The sequence below is a fragment of the Sciurus carolinensis genome, chromosome 7 (assembly GCF_902686445.1).
Source record: "Sciurus carolinensis chromosome 7, mSciCar1.2, whole genome shotgun sequence".
In the NCBI taxonomy this organism is placed as follows: domain Eukaryota; kingdom Metazoa; phylum Chordata; class Mammalia; order Rodentia; family Sciuridae; genus Sciurus; species Sciurus carolinensis.
This window is the reverse complement of record NC_062219.1, coordinates 19,240,963-19,262,996: the sequence shown is the minus strand read 5'-3', so window position 1 is coordinate 19,262,996 and position 22,034 is coordinate 19,240,963. Positions and strand designations below refer to the sequence as shown.

General features: G+C 36.1%; 1 protein-coding gene across 4 annotated transcripts in view; it reads left to right on the top strand.

Annotated features, from left to right (window-relative positions):
• Positions 1–22,034, top strand: part of Adgb (androglobin) — a 171,154-nt gene that overhangs the window by 134,121 nt on the left and 14,999 nt on the right. For all 4 annotated transcript variants that reach the window (XM_047558383.1, XM_047558381.1, XM_047558380.1 and 1 more), the window contains 6 exons: positions 1,841–1,952; positions 12,029–12,201; positions 14,878–15,054; positions 15,813–15,918; positions 16,132–16,167; positions 18,745–18,963. In XM_047558383.1, coding sequence (XP_047414339.1) covers positions 1,841–1,952; positions 12,029–12,201; positions 14,878–15,054; positions 15,813–15,918; positions 16,132–16,167; positions 18,745–18,963 — 823 coding nt within the window. The remainder of the gene's footprint in view (positions 1–1,840; positions 1,953–12,028; positions 12,202–14,877; positions 15,055–15,812; positions 15,919–16,131; positions 16,168–18,744; positions 18,964–22,034) is intronic.

Genomic DNA, 22,034 nt, shown 5'->3' with positions numbered 1-22,034 from the left:
AAAACTAGGTAAGAGTAACACAAGAGGAATGCATAAATATTATTGATAAAAAAAGATGAAGAAGTGTAGATAATAGATAAGCAATTCTAGTGTACCAAGCAATCAGGGAACATTCATCTCAGAACTTCAGGAGTGGCTTGTAAATAGAAAAAAATCTATCAGTGTAAGTCACCACAGTAACAGATTACATGAGAACAATTATATAACCCTGAAACATTTGATAAGGTTAAACAACCACTTAAGGATTTTTAAAACATTCTATTATCAAACTAGGCATAGAACTTCTGAACTGCAAATGTTACATACCAAAAGTCTTAAAATTACTTGAGAACTTGTATATACAAAAGCACTATATTAACATACAAGATTGAAGTTTATTTTTATTAAAATTGGGATAAGAATGCTCACTATCATAGCTGATATGTAGTGATACTGGAACACTATGATAGTGGAAAGATAGAGCAATGAGACAAGGAACACAATAAATGTTTACTCCAAAGAATTACAAAAGTTATTTACAGACTTATGCTCATATGACCAAAGGAACCAACTGAGTAGGCAAATTTTAGAACTAACGAGATTTTAGGAAGATTGGCAGAGATATTAATAGTAGCAAATTCTTATATATTTACTTATTTACCAACTATGTGCCTGTTACAGTATATGTAAATTGACCTTTCATCCTCCCAATATCTTTTGAAGTAAACAGAAGTAAATCCCAGTGCTGAAACTAAATCTGAATCCAGACAGTCCAGCTCCTGAGCTTATGCCCTTACCCATCATGCTCTGCTGCTCCACAACTATACAACTCAGTAGCCCTCCTCTCCACCAGCACTAATGCATCAGATTACAGAATGTGCCACCTCTGTCAACAGCAACAAGTGTCTAGACAATAACCTAACCAAAAATACACAAGTTCTCTATGTAGAAAAACTTGATCCTTTAGTAGAAGACATTGAAGTGATTAGAACAATGAAAGAATATAGTTAGCTTCTATAATGCAGGGAAGCATTCTTACTTTTCAATTAGGTGACATAATGGCCTGGAGATACCCCTTATTCCCCAATTAATTTTTAAATTCAATGTGATCCCAATCAAGATTCCCACTGTGTATTTTCAGAATTGGGATGAATCACAACTCACAAAGCAAACACAGGTAACATCCCTTTCTAAATATTAAGACATATTAAATCATCATTGCAATAAAAATAAGATTAGTACAAGAACAGGTAAATGAAGCAGTATGAGAGAAAATAGAAATAGATCCATGTTTCAATGGAAATTTAATATAAAATAAAGACGATACCATAAATCAAAGGAGGAAAGGTAATCTATCAAGTAGATGGTGCTAGGGACATTACCTCTACAAAAAGAGAAATAAAACCAGACCTGTAGCTAGCCCCATAAATAAAGTTGGACTCCAGATGTGTTTCAGATTTAATTGTGAAATTTTAATCCAGAGAGGCAGCAACAGATAATGTAGGAGACCATTTTTTTGCCTGAGCACAAAGAAAATCCAAAAAAATTCAGAGGGTTAAAAAATACTCAAATTCTTTAATCATTTGAAGAATATGGCAACAGTGAGAGATCACTTTATACCCACTGCATTGGCAAAAAATAGACAAAAAATGGCCAGGCAGAGGTGGAGGTGGGAAAATGTTAAACTTTTAAAAAGTGTTGTGCAACAGAGGTGAGAACATCTGGTTTTGCTGAATTAAATTATGATCATATAATCAGGAAAAGTATGCACTTCCCATGTGCTGAGCATAACAAATTCTCTTAGGCATGTATCATGTATTTTCTTATGGCTTGTTCTTAAACACTGTGTTTGATTTCACAGGGCTATAAGTACATCATACAGTGCTTGGTGTTGTACAATAGTTGGCCTCTCACTGAAAGTCAGCAGGTATTTGTTCAAGCACTAAAGGACTTAGAGAAAAATGATAACAAAGGTATGTCACTCTAAATGTTTGTATGTGCACATCGCATTTCATATAAATATTTAATAGTACATGGATCATATTAATTGCTAAAACTGTTGACTATGCTTTATCTCCTATGACCTGCTGCATTTCCTGTTGTGTTAACTATGTTTCGCATTATACTGGCTAGTTCCTGAAAAACAAAATTCATGATTATTTAGGCCTAATTTAAACACATTTTGTATAATTAGCAAAAATTATGTATTGATTATACCTTTGGCATTTTCAAGAAATGTACAGGAAAGTTTATTATATTTTAAAATTATATTTGTCCATAGTTGTTGCAAAAGCATAACGCTAAAGATAAGCTCTTCAAATATTGACAAATCCTTTCATTGCAGATAGGGAAGGAGTGTGTGTTTTCTATTTATGTTCCCTTAAAAATTGAAGCCAGATTTTCTGACAATTAAATAATATATGCACATTATTTTAAAAATAAAATAAAACCACACCAAACAAAGCATCAAAGTAAAAGCTCTCTGTCCCCATAAAGCTCAGTCCTCATACTCCGTGGTAGCCCCCATCAGAGCTTCCTGGGTTATCTTCCAGGTTTTTTAATGCACATCTGTCATACATGTGAGAAGACAAACTCTCAGCTCTTAGTCTCCTTTAAGAGTGGACAGTAATTTCCCCTTTTCAGTTTGCTTTCCGTGGTTTTAGTCATCAGTGGTCACCCATGATCTGAACATATTACCACTGTGTGATATGGAATTAGGTATTTTGAGAGAGATCACATGCACATAACTTTTATATGGTCTACTATTATAATATTGTCTTTTATTATACTATTTTTGTTAATTTCTTCTGTACCTAATTTATTAAAATTTATTGTAGGAAGGTATAAATAGGAACAAACATATATATATATATATATGGCTTGGTACTTACAGTTGTCCCAGGTACCCACTGGGGGATCTTGGAGCGTCTTCTAGGGGGAACTTCTGCATTTAACTTACTCATGTGTGAATTCCCCTACTAGAATGGAAGCTTGAGAGGCGAGGAGTTTTATCCATTCTTGTCTTTACGATGCCTTGTGTAGCCTTTGGTTAGATACTGTCCACATGATTAGCACTCCGTAATATTTGCTGAATGACTGAATGGAAGGAGACATGTAAGCTACTCTTGTTATTACTGCCTTATTTACTAACTGTTAAAAACTCTGTTCAGGTGTTTGCTTGCCTGTGTTATCCCACAGAACCAAACAGGAAAGAGGTTTGTTTATATAGAAGTTCAGAGAAAACTCTTATTACTGGGTTTCTTAAAAGGGATCATATAATTCAAAGACAATTTATTAGAATAAATAACAAGAGTCCCTGCTTCTTCCCAACATGCTGCGTGTGCCTCTGTGTGGAAATCCTGACCTTGCTGGCCCCCTCCGCAGTGCTCCTCTCTTTGGGGGCAGGGACTGTGACTTTTCCCAACCTCCCCTTCCTATCTCCGGATCCAGACAGAAGATGTTAGGAAACATTTGCTGAGTGGATGCATGATAGGGTCGTGCCAGTGTGAGCAGGGATGCCAAAATCCCGATGGCTCCCTGGCCTGCCGTTAACAAGATTCTGAGGCTGGGTTCATGCTCAGTGAGAAAGCGTTGTCATCTCTGATCAATGTCTGACATAAACAAGGGAGGAGAAGGCAGGAGCATCTGAGCCACAGAGCGGCCACTCCTTGTGCTAGTCTTAAGTGCTATGGATAACTAACTCCCCAAGCAGTTGTTCAGGGGCTCCAAAACTGGCTTTTGAACAAGAAGCTGTGCAACTGCTTTTATGATATACATAAAAACCTTGCCACATATCCCCACGTAATCTCATGAAATAGGAATTTTGTTGAAATATCTCTTCATTCTAGCTCAGCCTTGCCTGCACAGCCACTGCCCAGCACCACTGAGGATGTCTGAAATACAGGACAGGCAAGACTTCCATCTAGTATTCTTGCTAACCAGAGGAGAACAGGTTTCCCATGAATAAGCATCATATGCACGCTGAAAGCTCCTTGCAGCCCATGCCTAATGCTGTGTGGGCCCCGCTGGTTCCCTCATGGTGGCAAAGGTGCTGACTTTGATTGTCATGGCCCCTACAGCAGTCTCCTTGAGCCAGTGCTGCAGGCCCCAGGCCTTGCTTGGGGTCCTCTGCAGTGAAAGTGTCCTGAGTCCACCCAACTCTCCTGAACCCTCCCTATAGCAGTGGCTCTGAGGCCTTTGATTAATTTTGGAATCAACGTCCATGCCCACAATGTTCAAATGGAAAACAAGTGAGAACAAACTGTTAATCTTATTTGTTTTTCCTCTTCATGGATTACTGTGTGTGTCTCTCTCTCTGTATATTCTTTCCTGTCAGGCTGTCACTTTTGTTATTCTTTAAATTAGCCTTTATCCTATCTCCACCTCCCCTTTGGTCCAAACCAAAGTTTCTTGGCACCTACTGTAACCTAAAAAATTCATATGTGTAAATCAATGGAAACCTGCTTGAAAGAGTAGTACGAGTTGTGGTAGTGTATTCTCCTCCTACCAAGACGAAGATACATAGTTTGTGCTTAGTATCAGTGGAATTAAATATTTTATACTAAAGACCTATGTGCAAGTAAAAGATATTCACAATTACAGGAATAAATCAAAATAATAGGGAAACAGCACAGTTTTGTTCATGCTAATGTGTTCAGCAAAGCTATTCTCATTTATTCTTTTGTTCTTCAAGGACAGTTCATAGTACTAGTAAATTTTATCATATATTCCTGGAAACTAGAAATTATAGTAAATCAAGAGTGAGAACCAAATCCCAGTTTTTTGCCTATGTGGCCTCTTTCATGAATTGACTATTTCTTTAGACTTATGATTTTTGCACCATAATATTTTGTTATGCCTGTCTTGCTAATTCCAAAATAGTCATGTTTTGTCATTTATAGAAAGTATAAATATAAAATACATGACAGGGAATACATTATGCCAGCATAAATCATGAAAAGAAAGCTACAGTGCTGGGGGTGTAGCTCTGTGATAGAACACTTGCCTCTCCCGTGCAAGGGCCTGGGTTCAATCCCAAGCACTGGAAAACAACAATAATTGCAACAACAACAACAACAAAACCTATAGAATGGTTGCATTAAATTTAATTTGAGATCATGTTCACAGGGAAATCTTGTTTATGAATCCAATGAGATTTATTAAGAATGTGCAATGACAAAGGAAGAAATATTGAGGAAAATTTTTAAGCTTTCCAGGGAAAGTCAAACACCATATATTTCAATGATACAGGATAGCAAATAATGTAAAAAACAGAGTTAGGTAAGAATGAACTCAATATGAGCTAAAATTTTGAAAGAACAGTATTATTAAATGGGAAAATACAGCCTAGTAGCTAAACTATGGTAGGTTCAGTGATCTGAACCAGGGATGTTTGCCACCTGCAAGACAACAAAACCTATAGAATGATCAGATTAAATTTAATTTGATTAACTGATGTCTTTCAAGGTCATTATGAAGATTCAAAATGATGTATAGAAGTTCCTAGAATCTTGTAGCATTTAAAAGATGCTATTCTCCAAATAGCAAAAAAGGCTTCAGGAGAAATAATATGTATTCTTCTTTAATATAACACTTGAAATTTTATTGTATAAAAGAGCAGCTGCTAAAATTAAATCACATCTTCCACTGAATAATACATTTGTTGCTGAAAAGCAACAAGAAAAGAAACTGAGAATTGAATTGTGTTTTGAATGAATTGGGATGTTTCTCTATGTGGAAGAAAATGTTGGACAATCTTTGTAATTCAGGCAGCTTTTAATTTCAGAATAATTAGTCTTTAATGTCATATTTATAAATGTGGATTTTTAGACAATTTGATTAAATTAAACCATCAATGCATTGACTTTTTTTATAATGCTTCAATTATACTTACAACTCAAAACCCACATCCCCTAATTTTAAGGTATGATATATTTTAGAAAACTTTATTTGCTAATGTTTTCAAATTATCGATTTAGTTTACTTTTAAAATATAAATATTTCATACAAAGAAAGAAATTGTTCAAGTTCTCTTAATTATTATATTGGTCAAAATTTTATATTCATTCTCAAGTCAATAGAAATGTTTATTTACTCATTTACACCAAACATTGAATTTCTGTGAGAAATAAAATATAAAACGATTTAAAAATTCACATCTTTATGACTCACAATATAAAATAAGGTCTAAATTATAGTTGTATTCAACCTAGGGTATTTCTTTTATACTTTTTAAGAAACTTGGCCTCTGGTTAACATGAGGCAACAGTGCCACCTTTAGTATATTTCAATTCTAAATTGCAGTAAAAATTGCTTATCGAGGTGGCTGACTTTCACTTAAGGAAATAAGAAACTGGAGGACTTTGAGCAGGGAGGAATTGGTGCTATCACCTCCCTTCAGATGAATTCATGATATGACTTTAAATTCCTTCTGCTTATAGTTTACATCTTTATGTCGCTGACCTATGCCTTTGAGATTCTGATCAATTTGCTGAAACACATATAAATGGTATCATTATCAAAAACATTTATGTTCAAGTTGCATGCAACTATATGAGCAGGATCATAACACTCTTTCTTTACCTTTAATTAATACTGTGTGTTATTGTTTTTATTGTCTCAGGGTTTTTGGAATAGAATGTATTGTATATATAAGGTCTTTGAAATAAATCAAACACTATCACATATATTATATAGAGAGATTAAGTTATGTAGATATCTTAATATATAGATAGATTGATAAAGGAAATTTTTCTATTTATATTTACCAAATATAGATGTACTTGATAATTGTATACTTTGTCCTAAACAAGTATTCTTATTTAGAAACTATATGACTGCTTAAATCACGAGATTTAATTTTCTGAATATGCAAATTAAAGCATTGTTTTTAATTCTCAAAATAAAATTACACCTCTATAGTTTTTCTAGGTTTTATTATGTATTGAAGGTTCCCAACTACTGCACATTTATTCCATCAACAGATACTCCCTGAACACTACCTCACTACAAGACATATATCCTTTATGCCAGTGATCATTTCCTCCCGATGTCTTCTAATTACATGCATATGCCATGTGGGGTCATATTTTTCATAAGTTTTAAGTCAGTTCCATGTTTTATCTTGTATCTTATTGCTATATATGCTACCAACATATACAGATTTCTTGTAAACTTTGCATACCAAAGTTAAACAGCTTAATAATGAGTACCATTATGGTTTGGATCAGATAAAGGCCATGTGTGAAAGACTTGGTCACTAGCCTGTGGCACTATTGGTAGTGGTGCAACTTTCAGGAAGTAGAACTTAGCTGAAGGAAGTAGATCATTGTGGGCATGCCCTGGAAGGGGAAATTGGGGCCCTACCCATCCTCTCCCACCACCCCCGGCTTTCCAGAATCCATGAAGTGAGCAGCTTTGCTCCACAACACAATCTCCACTATGATGTTCTGCCTCACCACAGGTTCAAAATCAATAGTCAAGTGACCATTGGTTTCAGACCTCTGAAACCATAAGTTAAAATAAAACTTTCTTTGTTTTCCTCAGGAATTTTGTTATAGTGATGGGAAGCTGACTAGCATAATGCATATCATGAATTCCATATAATAGATGTGAAATTAGGGATTTGAAAGGAGGTATATAATAATATTCTGAACTTCCAAGAACTTGTAATTCATGGGAAAAAGTTAATATGTGCTGTACCATTAAGAAAATGGAAATTAGTTTTATATTAATAACATAAGGGAAGTGAATGGCACACACCTGCTATGTCTGACACAATAGGAAGTGCTTAATGTATATAAACTTACATATTAAGTATGTTCCTTTCAGTGAACTCAAATACACCTAAATGTATGGCTCAAATATTACTAACTGTGGGCACTAAGAAAAGAGAGGCCCAGAAGTACCTCAGGACTAGCTCAAGATTCAATTTCATTTGAAATTTATTTAACACCTTAGAAGCCCAGGTTGTATGATACTCAGTAGAATGCTATTTTACATGGTCTATGTTGATTATTTTTAGACTCATGTATGGAGTTAGTATCATCATTTTACAGAAGGGCAACTTATGCTCAAAGTATCTGACAAACTTAACCTATCCAATGGCTTAGCCAAGATTCATTGTCAAATCATGAGATTATTTGACCAATAATTTTTCTATGGCATAATATTTCTCAGCAGCTGCACTTATCAGTTGAAGAACAAGTTATCCCCAGCATCACTTGGCAGTCTTATAGAATGACCTGCTTCCCATTTGAAAGTACATAACATCAGAGCATCAAGTAATTGATGAGATCTGTAATTGCTATTTTAGTTTGCTAATGGTGTGACTCATAAGACTTTGATTTTGGAAAGGACTGACAGGGTTTTTTAATTTAAATTTGAATGCTGATTCAACTCTTAGCAGGAAATTACATAAACAGAATCTCTCTGAATCTGCCTTTCTGGGATCCTTTGAGAATCAAATGAGAAAGAAACATAGTAGAGATTCAAAAAAAAAAAAAAAAGATTACATGCCTCCATGCCACCTGGATATTTAATTGCTAGAAAGAATTAATGAAACATAAGGTATCATAACCATGCTGTGTGTCTCTAACAGAAGACCACAGACTGAATAATTTTTAAAGAACAGAAATTTACTGACCAATGGTTATGGAGGCTAGGGTACTTCAGGCTAAAGTGCCAATAACTAGTGAGGGCCTTCTAGGTCACAACACAGCAGAAGGCACATGTGGTAGAGAGGCAGAGAGGCAAGGGGACCAAATTTATTCTTTTATAAGAAATCCACTCCCTCAATAACAAACCTATTCCCACAGCAATGACATCCGTCCATTCATGAAGGCAGATCCCTCATGACCAACTTACTTTTTGCAGGTCCCATCCTTGGACACCTTTGCCCTGGGGATGAAGTTTCTAAAACATGAACTAGGGGACCTCAAAGAGTGATCCTTGGACTAGCAGCCTCAGCACCAGCTGGGAGGTTGTGAGCAATGTGCACATGGAGGACCCACATTAGATCCACCAAATCAGAAATTTTAGGGGAGTGCCATAAATTCATTTCAAAATAACCCCTCACAGGCTAAAGTGCAGGATCAAATTTGAAAACCAGTCTTGCAAAGCACATTTAGCTTCTTTGATTTCTAAGCCATTAATGCGTTTCCTTTCAACCCATTCCTCTGTAGTACTTGTTTGTAGCAAAAGAGAAAAGTGTGTGGAATTCTTAGAGCAGTGCGTCTCAAAGGGTGATCCACAGGACACTTGAATCAGAATCACACAAGGCAGTTCTTAAAATTCTAGATTCCTAACCCCTCATCTCAGACTCCAGAGTTAGGATTTCTGGGAGTGGGGCCTTGAGATCTGCATTTTACAGACTCCCTGGGTGTTTTGTACATTCACAGAATTGTTAATTGCTCTAACAAGAAACACAGCATTACCAATAACAGAGTTGTCATGAAGCGCAGAGTGAGAAGAGTATTTTTCTACCCCAGTTTTTATTAGGTTCATTTAACCAACACTACCCACAAGGAGGGCTAGAAAATACAGTTAACTTTATATTCTGTTGTCAGTGAGGTCTCTGGGAGTTGGATTTCACTGAGGCAAGAAGTTAGAGAAGTGACTGTAGCCAATAAGGCTAACTGAAGCCCAGTCCCCTCATACTGGATGAAGGGTTGGTACTGCAACATCTGTGTGAGGCAGGAAGGCCTGAGAGGGCTGTGGAGAGGAGCAGCTCCTTCATACAGCAGCTTCATTTCCGTGCAAGTAGTGTTTCTTCAACCTTCAAGTATTAGACTGGCAAAGAATGCCAAAGAGCACAGGATAAAATGTATATTCTGAAGCCTGTCCCAGGTTTCCGATGAAAGGAGATTTTACTGTGTGTCTTCCTATAATTTTTTTTATTCATTTTTTATTATTTATTCTCTTATTCCTGCTTTTATGGTTCATCATCTCTAATTTTATGCCTTTTTCTTCTCTGGTTTTGATAATCTGATTCTCTTTCTGAGTGCTCTTTTTTCTCACTTTTCTGCTCACAAGTTACCAGTTCATTTTTATCTTGTCCTACTCATCACAGGCAAGAGACAAGTTGCTTAGAATGGAGTCACACCTTTCTTCCCTGAGTTCTTTTTAATTTCATATACTACCAACAATGTCTCCAGGCAGCTGTGAGAGAACGGATACATCAACTATCCATTTTTCTCAGGACCATGCCACAGACTATCAGCATGTAAAGATTCTTAACAGGTTCAGAGAAGCAGACAAATCCAGGGGAATTGGCAGAGCAAGAATTCTGAGAATTAGCTTCTCCACAAAGCAACAAAAAAATCTACCAAATGACTCAGAAGTGTTTATTCAAGGAAAGCAAGAAATGTTCTGTTGAAAACCGATAGTCCATGTTACAATCCAAGATGGCAGTCACCAGGAGTAAAATAGTGCTAGAGCTCCTCAAAGTCTTATTCCCCAGTCATATCATTATTAGTGGATTGCTGGTTTCCTGGGATACCCCATTCACAAGGCTGACTCCAAGCTAAAGTCATTATGTGTCAATGTTGATGGATACAACATGTATAAGATGACATTTAGAGTAACAGTATAAAGGACAGAACTATGTAAGAGCAAAGATTTTTGTATCCTATTGAAATTAAACTGCATGAATCCAAACTAGAAGGCTATAAATTAATATTTTAATTGCAATCCCAAGGAAATCACTAAGGAAATAAAATTGTATAACAAGCAAAAGACAAAAAACAAGGGAATTGAAATTGTACAGTAGTAAATATTTATTTGACACAAAATAAGGTAGCAATGGAGGACTAGACAAAAAAAGACAAAACAAAAAAGGTAAAATCTACATGAAATCAGAGAGTAAAATAGCAGACAAAAATCCCTCATTATTAGTAATTATTTTAAATACAAGTTAAATATACTATACAACAAAACATGATCTAACTGTATGCTATTTATGAGACATACTTTAGTTTCAAAGATACAAATAGTTTGAAGACAAAAAGAATCAAAAAACAGTACTATGCAAATAGTAACCAAAGAATCCTAGAGTAGCTACACTAATGCCAGGAAAAAAAGATTTTAAGATAAAAGACACTAGTAGCAAAAGGAGATCTTTTATGATGGTAAAGGGTCACATATTCAAGAAAGAAAACCCTTATAAACAGTTTGAAATATAAAAAAATAGGCACAATGAAAGAAGAAATAAGTAATTCAACAATAATATTTGGGAACTTTAATACTTGAATTTTAACAGTGGATAGAACAACTAAACAGAAAATCAATAAGAAAATAAAATACTTGTATGACACTGTAAACCAACTCAACCTAACAAATATCTATAGAGTAACCCTCAACAACAGCAGAACAGTCTTCCCAAGTGCACTTGAAACATCTGCAAGATAGATCATAGGTAAAGCAACTCTAAGTAAATGTCAAAGATGGAAAATGATACAAATATGTTTTCTGATCATAATTAAAGGACATTAGAAATCAATAATAAATAAATGTGGGGATTTCAGAAATATGTGGACATTAAATAATATACCCTTAACCAATGGAGCAGAGAAGATGAAAGAGCAAGAGAAATTAAGATATACTTAGAGATAAATTAAAAAGAAAACAAAACATATCAAAACTTATGGAATGCAGTAGAAACAGTTAATAGGGAAATAGAAAGATTAGACTGAGATAAATGAATTCACTATTGCAATCACAAGTACTGGCCAGGGAAATTATTCAACAAACGAAATAAAAGGCTTCCAGAATGCAAGTTCATTATATAGTAGTGATGGCGGCACAGCCTTAGATACCAAAGCCAACTGACCTACACACACCTAGGGTGAGTCGATCCTATATGAATTATAACTCAATTTTATAAAAAGAGTTAAACGGACCTTTATAAAAGATGTGTTTGCTTGTTGAAGAATGAAAAGAAATCTGAACTCATTAGACTAACCATTTCCCCCTACTCACATCCCTGCTTCTTACATGAAATGATTTTATTGTCATATAATGACCACTGGTTTCCAATTTTATGTCTTTCTAGCTCATGGAGAGAAGCATGAAGAATTCATTACAATGGGAAGTCCAGATTCCCATACCATCAGTGAGGGTCAAAAATCCTCAGGAACTTCCAAAACAACAAGGAAAGGCAAAGAAAAGTCTTCAGAAAGAGAAAAGTCAACCAAAGAAAAGCAAGCACCTCGCTTTGAGCCTCAGGTGGGTGTGGTCTTTTCTCCTATCAGAGTCACTTAGTGAACTTAGGTTCATTGGATCCCTATTTGTACATTTCTACTGAAGTTTAAATTGTGAAAAATTCTATCTCCCTGATTCCAGCAGCAACCTAGATAGCTTGAGGACATTTCTTGGATGCTTTTCCCAAACCCTCTTCCCCAACTCCATATTGAAAAGTATTAACTGAACTGTCAGTATGCAGGACACTATTATTGGAATGTGGACTTTAAGATTAATATCATTAGTCCTTGCCCTCGAATAACTCACACCAAAATGCAGGAAGCCAAAGGTAACAGAGCTTTAGTGTTAGATGTTGTGGGTGCAGAGGTAGGAAGGTGAAATCAACCTGATATTTTGGAGTAGTCTGGTATTTGGGGAAGTACAGAAGTTAATTGGATTAGACAAAAGGGAATGAAGGGAAGGGAGGAGAATGGGAAAGACATCAGAATGAACTGGGCAGAACTTTCCTATGTTTATGTAAGAATATGAGACCAGTATAACTCCACATCACACACAACCACAAGAATGGGATCCTAATTGGAATGGGTTACACTTCATGTATGTATGATATGTCAAAATACACCCAACTGTCATGTATATCTAAAAACAACAACAACAAAAAGACATGCAGCTCTCCCTTAGTGCCTTTACAGCACTCTGTCCTGATCAAAATTTGATGCTGGAAAACTTTCTGATGAACTCATTTATCAAGCCATTTAAAAGATGATAAAAGCTAATGAACTCTTTTAAAAGTAAGAAAAGAATTTCTCAGAGTGGGAATGGGTCTCAACAGGGGAATCTTGTAGAAAACAAGGTCTTTTGGGTAGCACTGAAACAAAATTGTATATGAAAACTTCATTCAATGATTGCGACAATCCCCTTCCCCAAATGCACTATTTGACATGGATGACTGACAGTCTCAACCTAAGTGCTATGTGACCATGTAAGTTTTATTCTGGTGGATTTCCTGGAAAATTCCACTTCCTAAACTGACTCCAAGCTACTCCACTGTGAGAAGCCTTCTCCCCATGATGAGAAATGGTTTGATAGAGAATTTCCAGTAAGAGGATAAAGGTTAGAGAAAAAGAAATATCCACAGAGACCTGTGGGATACCATTACACATCCTACCACACATGATGGCAATGACAGAAGGAGAGGAGCAAGAGAAAGTGACTGGGTTAGCTTTTCATTGCTGTGACCAAGATACCTGGCAAAAACTTCTTAGAGGAGGAAGTTTATCACTGGGTTAAGAAGTTCAGTTAATGTTTAGCTAAGTGCATCTCTTTGGGCCCAAGGTGAGGTAAGGCACTGTGGCAAAAGGGTCGACCACTCAGGTCATTGGAGCAGGAAGCAGAGAGAGAAAAGGAAAAGGGAAGGGGCCACAGGGAAGATTCCCCCTCCAGGGCATGCCCTCAGGTGCACCTCCTCCAGTCATGCCCCCCTGCCTACAGCTACCACTCAGTCCCTTCAACCTAGGATGGCCCAATTAGGCTAAGCACTCAGAATCTACTCATTTTACCTCTGAATATTCCTGCATTTACACAGTAGTTTTTGGAGTGACATCTCATATCCAAACCATAAGAGTCCCAAAAAGGCTATGTGAAAAAATAAAGTCTCTCTTCCTACCTGATTGCCACCAATGAGCATCAAATATATAGAAATTGTCAAACTCTGTGTCAAATCTGCCCTACCCATTTGTCCTTGCAAGGATCCTATGACAGATCAAAATGTTGTTCACTTTCATAATAAGTGGATGGCAAGTATATCCAGACCCAGAAATGATCAACTTTCCTGCTCTCATTTTTGTGAAGAGATGCTTTGAGTGAACCTAACTATAATTTAAACTTTATTGTATATAATTTTAAATAAATTTTACATAGAGCAATATGTACAAATCTTAATTGTACCATTCAATGAATTTTGTACAATCATGATATAATCCATGCTCCTATCAAGGTACATCATATCCACAAACTCTTTGCAGTTGACTTTGTCCTCCCTATACCTCACCTCCAGACAACCACTGATCTGCTTTCATTTGTGGTGGGGGGCGGGGGCGGGACCAGGGATTGAACTCAGGTGCACTCAACCACTGAGCCACATGCTCAGTCCTATTTTGTATTTTATTTGGGTCTCACTGAGTTGCTTAGCGCCTCATTGTTGCTGAGGCTGGCTTTGAACTCTCAATCCTCCTGCCGCAGCCTCCCAAGCCCCTGGGATTACAGATGTGTGCCACTGCACCCAATTCCACTCATGTACTTTCAATCTGCAGTTTTGGAGTGTTGTGGAATTTCATACCAATGAATCATACAAGACGTACTCTTTTGTGCTCAACTTCTTCATTACAGTATGATGTCTATCGGAGACTCTCATCCACATCATAGTATATAGCAATAGTTTCAAACTGTTTAATATTAAGTAGTATGCAATTATAGGAATATATAATATATTATTAATAATTGGAATATATAATTATCCATTCATCAGTTGATATTCTTTAGTGAACATTCTTGTACAGTCTTCTGTGAATTATGATTTCATTTCTCTTGGGCAAATACCTAATAATAAAATTGTGAATCAGGGGGTAAAACTTAGATCCTCCTGAAGCGAGGAAACCTCCTTTGGGAGGAGTTGACCCAAAGTTTTATCTTACTTTTTAGGTACCTGCTGTTCACTCCCAACAGGAAGATCCGAACAAACCCTACTGGATTTTGAGACTGGTTTCTGAACACAGTGAAGCTGAATTATTTGAAGTGAAAAAAGACACAGAACGAGCAGATGAAATCCGAGCCATGAAGCAGGCCTGGGAGACCACTGAGCCTGGGAGAGCAATTAAGGTCATGTGACTGAAAACCTGTCATTTTTCACTTTCCATCATTAGGCATGGTGTGAAGGAAGAGGCACCTTGGTGAAATCAGGCTGTTTTCCCTTAAGGAATGGTATCTGGAATGTCATCAGACAATGCCTAACTAAATATGTTAAGACCTCATTTGGACACATTGTGAAATATTACCCTCCTGAGTCCTAAGGACCTGCAAAAGGAAAGCACATAATGGTACCACTTATCAGCCCAAACTGAGTTTCCTCCCTCCTTCACAGAACCAGGGTTGTAGCTCCATCTACCCTTAAGCCCCTCAAGTCCCAAAGCATACCAATGTTTAATGTGTGCCTGCCCATAACTGGAAAAGCCCTAGATGGAGAGAAGGCGTTTGCTGCTCCCCCATGGAATATTCTCAAGCAGTGCACACAGATCTCTCCCTCCACTCCATGCCTGAGGTAGGAATCTTGGCCACAGTGAAACAGTACTGTTTCAGTGTTTCGGGTCCACTCTCAGAGTAATTGGGGTAGATGGAAAAAGATTCAGGAGCTCCTGGATTTAAGATACCACGGCCAGGACTGCTTCCTGACTCTTTGAAAAATAACTGTCAAAATCACAGAAACCTCAGCATTTGAATTTATTTGTTAGAGCTAGCCTGGTTCAAATTGCTTTATTTAATTCACATGTTCCTATTTTGTTCAAGTGCCATTAACATGTTGTTGCCTGTACTAATTTTTGTTTTCAAAGACTTAAAAGCTGATAATGTTTCTCCTGTAGGCTTCTCAAGCTCGTTTGCTCTACCTCAACCAGATATTTAAGAAACCACCTGATTTCTTTGAGAGCATGCATATGCCTGAAAGCCAGATTAAAGCTGGGGAAGAAGGTCAGTGGATCCCATCCCTGCTGCCTCTGAACACAAAGCTTTGCCTGCATTTCTTAAAAAATAGCTGTTCATGCTGGGTGAAGAAGAAATGTTTCAGAATCCCTAGCATCCAGTATTGCAAGGTCTTTTAATTTCAGATCAGCATATGTAATGATTAACTTATAAAATCACTTTCACACGTGTTCTCATTTATATCCTACTCTGTCCTCCCAGGTAGATATGATTCTCCAATTGAAGACAAAACCAAAGGTAAGGGTGCAACCTAGTTAGAAAATACCAGTATGAAACTTGAAGGCAAGTCTACTGCTATAAATCTGGTACCTTTTAAATAACAATTACCATAAATACTAACAATCTTCATCATCATAATAAAGCTAACTATTTTTACTGAGTGACTGCCTTGAGCCTGTCAAGGTGCATTATTTTAATTAGACTCAACCCTCATGTATAGAGCATTGGTTCCAGAACCCCCAATGGATACCAAAATCCAAAGTTGCTCAAGTCCCTTACATAAAATAATGTAGTCTTTGCACATTGTCTTGTATACTTTGAATCAAACTCTCGATTACTTATATCTAATGCAATAAAAATTCTACAAAAATCATTTTTGAACTATATTGTTTAGGGAATAATATAAAGAAAACACTCTGTACATGTTCAGTACAGATGCATCAATCATAGGACTAGCTACATAGTATGACAATGTAACTTTTTTCAAATGTTTTTAATCCATGATTGTTCAAATTCACGTATACAGAATCTGCAAATATATAGCCAACTGTATTTCATTCAATACTCATATCAGCCCACTGAGTTATACAATATTATTTCCAATTTACCAATTAGGACACTAGCCCAGAGACCCTCAGTAATATTTCTAAGTTCACAAGATACACAGAGACTGAGCCAGCACATAGAGGGACCCTGGGTACCAGTGTCTTCTCATAGTGATTTTACTGCTTCTACCTATCAACCCTCTGGGTTTCCAGGGAGGTACTAGAGATTCACATTCCAAATTATGTTATTTCATGTTCACATCTTCAGGAAAGTCATTCAATAATTGTTACAGGAATAATGTCCCTTTTCATATGAATAGTGTGAATAGTAAATTTTACCCTACTCCTATTACCCTGGGACCGGCACTGTGCAGAGCATTTTTTGTTTATTATCTCACTTGAACATACCTCACTACTTCCATTTTACAGATATAGAGACCAAAGCTCAGAGAATCATCTTGCTTTTCTCAAGTCACATAGATAGAAAGTGACGAAATTAGGATTTGAAATATTTTTAACTTCTAAACCCCCCCACCACCAATTATTGGAGTCCAATGTAGTGCTAGGAAGACAAAGGTGAAAAGGATCCAGTCTTTAACCATTAGGTATAGATTCAACTATTTAAAAAAAAACTTTGGTATTCAGGTATATTGAAAAAATATGCAGACAATTATAAAAAACAAGGATGATTCTATTCAAAACTACTGAAATGAAGGAGAAATATAGAATGCAACTCAAAATAAAAGGGAAAGGGAGGTGGATGGAAAATTACTAAGAGAAACTTGGTTATCAATGATCATGGAAGAGGAATTTGAATGGATATCAGGTTTGAGAAAAGAGAAGCTTGGTTAGATATCAAAGGTAGGAAGACTGTAGAAATATTCTTTGCTAAAACTGGGATAAGCAGGCCAAGGAGAATCCCAAGTTGAAAAACAAGGCTCTGAGAAGCCTAACCTTGTCATAAAATGTACACACAGTTGAGACACAAATCTTAATGGTACAGCTTGACTGATTTTTGCATATGGAACCACCATTAGATTAAATTGAGACAAAAAATTTTTACTGCAGCCCAAATGTCATCCTTATTCTCCTTCCCAGCCATTTGCTCTCTCAAGGTAACCAACAGTCTGACCTCAATTACTATCAATTAATTTTGCCTATTCTTGACCTTCATCTATTTATACTCATACAATATGCCCTCTGTATGTCTCACTGTTTAGCAGTTTTATTTTTTCTTGTATCAGACATAGTTGTGTTTACAAGAGATTCATTTATTTTATCTAAGCCAAAATTATTGGAATAAATTTTAATTTCTACCTCTTTTGTTCTTGTTCACTCTTATTCTAGGGGTACATCAATTTTCATAATATGCTTAAAGAACCAAAATTTGAATATTGAATGCTTTGCTTTCATTTCAATATTTCTCCATGCTCTTAAGCATTACCCTGCTGCTGCCTTTCCTTCAAAGCAGAGTATAGAGAAATTAAGTCATCCACAGTTAATAAATAGGGGAATAAAGTCTGGCTAATGTGGAAGTTGTGGTAAGTTTTAGTTTTTTGCATGGCCTAGGGAACGGAAACAGTGGATTAAAGAGAAACCACGAAGTTTACAATTTCACAAGCAAAATCCCTTTCCAAATGTACTTGAAGACAGTTTTATAAATGCCTACTCACAGGACTCCATTCCCAGAGAGAAGTACCTTAAAATGTACAGGACAGGGCTGGTGGCACTTTCTTCAGGGTTCACCTTAACAGCAGCTCAAATAGTTCCAAGATATCATTTCTGTTTATATTGTCTCAGCTCCAAAAAGTCTCTACTTTTTCATGAAGTTTTGACATCCTGAGGCAGCTTCCAGACACACTGCTAGCCTGAACAGTCCACATCATTTACGGAAGTACAAAGGACAGGTTTTGCTAGTGCTATGGTTATAACTTGTAAAGCTATTGAGTCACCTCCTCCAAATCTGTGTTCCCACATGCAAGTCCTGTGACTTTTTGCCATGATTTAGTAGAATTCAAACTTTATCATTAATGTGCATGTCCTGTTGTAGGAGAAATGACTGCATTTTTGAAAGAGGCAGATACGAAGAGTCTTCAGAGACAAGACAGTAAGGATACGATACTATCAGGAGGAGAAGGTATGTTGTGGAAGAAGTGGCAACTGACCAAGGGCTTGAAGGATCTGGCAAAATCTATTAGCAGTGAAAGTGGAGGAGTGCTCTCTTCAGGGAAGGAAGAGCGTGAGCAAAGTGTGAGGAAGGAAACCATCAGTAAGTACTGCTTTCATTGGTGAGATATATATATATATTTTGAAATAAAAATTCTATAAAAGATCATAACGAAAAATGTGATGCTAAGTTTAATAAAACAGACAAAAATGTGTATTTTGCATTTAAGCTCTTCGTTTTACTTATGTGAATTGAAAATTTACTTAAACTTGATTACTAAATATCTAAAGATAAAATTGGGCACAAAAAAAGCCCCAATTAGCAGGTATTTTTTTGTGTGTATGTTCATGTGTAAGTTTTCTGTGTCCACAAATACTAAAAATGCCAGCATTCACACTGTCATTAAATACATATTCTTTTTATCTATAGCATCCTGCATGATAGTTTCTTTTTACATTTTCTAACAAATTTCAAGTATTTCATTTCTAAAAGCCTGAAAGAAAGCAATTTTCAATGGTGCATGAGTCACATTGACTTGACTTGTGTCTATATGCATTCATAATTCTTCACTAATATTTAATGGAAGTTGTTACAGGGAAATGACTTTCCACAGTCCTGGTTTCCATGAGGAGTGATTATCTCTAAGAAACTCCTGGACACTTTCAGTCACCATGGGGCTAAGTGTCTTCTTTGTTGATACATTTGGAAGGAATCAATTGGGAGCCTAGGCCCCCATGGGAGCTGAGTGTGTTGTTTCTCCCTGATCAGAGAGCACCACCACCCAATGGGCTGGAGGAGTCTGCCAACCCTGGGGTTCTGTGAACATGCCCCAACTGCTTCTCACTCAAACTTCTTCTCCAATTAAACCTTAATCAGCAATAATGTTCATGCTTTATTTCTCCACTTGTTCAGAATCCAGGCTAGAAAGAACAATATTTTGTAAGGGAATATTCTCAGAAACTCCAATGTTGGTTCAACTCTCAAGATTGCTAATTCATTCTAAGAATTTTGAAATTGAGACATGTTTCAGTCTAAAGTATGGCCTTGAGTGATTTCCATAGTAAAGAGGAAAATTATAAAATTCAAAGATCTCTCTTTCTGTACAAACAAGAGATTCTGATATATCTGAGCTGATGCTTTAAAACAAAGTGCCTATTTAATAGGTAACACTACCCATAACAGCGGCACTAATGCTTATTGAAATACCCTTTATATTAATATTTAATTTGTAGAGTGACTATATGTATTATCTCACTTTATATGTATTATCTTTGTGATTTATAAAAAGCAAATACTGCTATCTCTGCTTTTAAAGTGGGGAATTGAGATAGTAGAGTAGAGGAAGGATGTATTTTCAGATTGCTGCATGACTCAGGATTCAAGCAATGGGATTACTGCTTCTCAGTAAGGTGTTGTAAATCTTCAGGGACACTACAAGTTCACAGGGTAGAAACTCTGCTGCTGAGCTAAACCCAGTCAAAAGAAAGTGCCCAGTGCTCAACACGAAAATTAGCCACACTCAAACCTCAGCTATACTTTTAACACAAATAATATAATAGAAAAAAAACCCAACAAGCCCCTAAGTAGGAACAGCTGGAGGGGAGGGAGCTTAGGTCCCACTCATGGACTTCTACTCCCACAACAAAAAAGCAGACATAACAAGCACAAAGTCTGTGGATACCACACCTATGAAGTCTGTGGATACTACAACTAGATCACTCTAGGACACTGGCAAGAGAAGGCTGTGCCCTACAAAAGCCCATACATAAGAGTGGAAGAGATATTCATCCCAACATAAGCATAAAACCCAACACAGGAATATAAGAATTATGAAAAAGCAAGGTAACACGATACCTCCTAAAGATCATAATTCACCAGCAACTAACTCCAAAGATGATGAAGTGGATGAAATACAAGATAAAGAATTCAAATTATTATAACAAATGATCAATGAATTCCAAGGGAACATAGAAAAAAAAAAAACTGGATGAATTAAGGAAGTCAGTAGAGGACATGTAAGTAGAGGAAATTTTGGAAATGAAAGGCAAAAGTAATCAAATAACATATTTAGTTGAATATTTTTCTACTAGAGTAGACTATACTGGACAGAATCTCAGAACTGGAAGACAAAGTGACTGACTTTGAACATTCAGATAGTATTAAAGAAAAGAAAAAAGTAACTATGATCCAAATAAACAAGAACTTTGGGACAACAGTAAAGACCAAATTTAAGAATCACTGGAATTGAAAAGGGTTGTGAGATATAGGTTTTGGAATGGACAGCTTCAGGGAAATAATTAAAAAGTTTTCAAATCTTGGAAATGAGATGGTCATTCAGACACAGGATGTACTCAGAACTCCAAATAGACAAGATCAAAAAAGAACATCTCCATGACAAATTATAATCAAAAATGCTTAACATGCAGAATAAAGGTAGAATTTTAATAACCTCAAAATAAATATCTCAGGTCACATTTAGAAGCATGCCAATGAGAATTACTTTATATTTCTCAACACAAACTAAAATCCAGTGGGTCTGGAATTGATGTGTTCCCAGTCAGGAAAGAAAATAATTGTCAACAAACTGCACTATATCCACCAAATCTCTCCTTCAGAATAAAATAAGAAGTAAAAATCTTCCAAGATAAGCATAAACTAAAAGAATTTATGGAAACTAAGCTAGAGCTACAGAAAAAATTTTTTAAAAATACTTCAAAAAATACTTCACACAGAAAAAATCAAAAACAAACCCCAAGGCTAAAAAGTTAATGTCTCATTTTAACAGTAGCTAAGCAAATGAGAAACAAGATTAACTTAAACATTAGAAATAAATCAAAATGGCAGGAATTAATATCACTGTGTAATAACATTTCATGTAAATGGTATCAACTCTCCAATTAAAAGACATGGATTGACAATGATTTAAAAAACAAGATCCATCTATATGTTGTTGACAAAAGACACCTGACAGGCAAAGACAGCCATAGGTTGAAAGTGAAAGGATGAAAATTTATACACTATTCCAGTAGAGCCTGAAAACAAGCAGGAGAAAATACACTTATGTAAAAAAAAAAAAAAAAAAAAAAGATTTTAAACTAAAATTAGTCAGAGGAGACAAAGAAATTCACTTCATACTTGTAAAGGGAGCATTAAAAAAAAAGATATAAAATGAG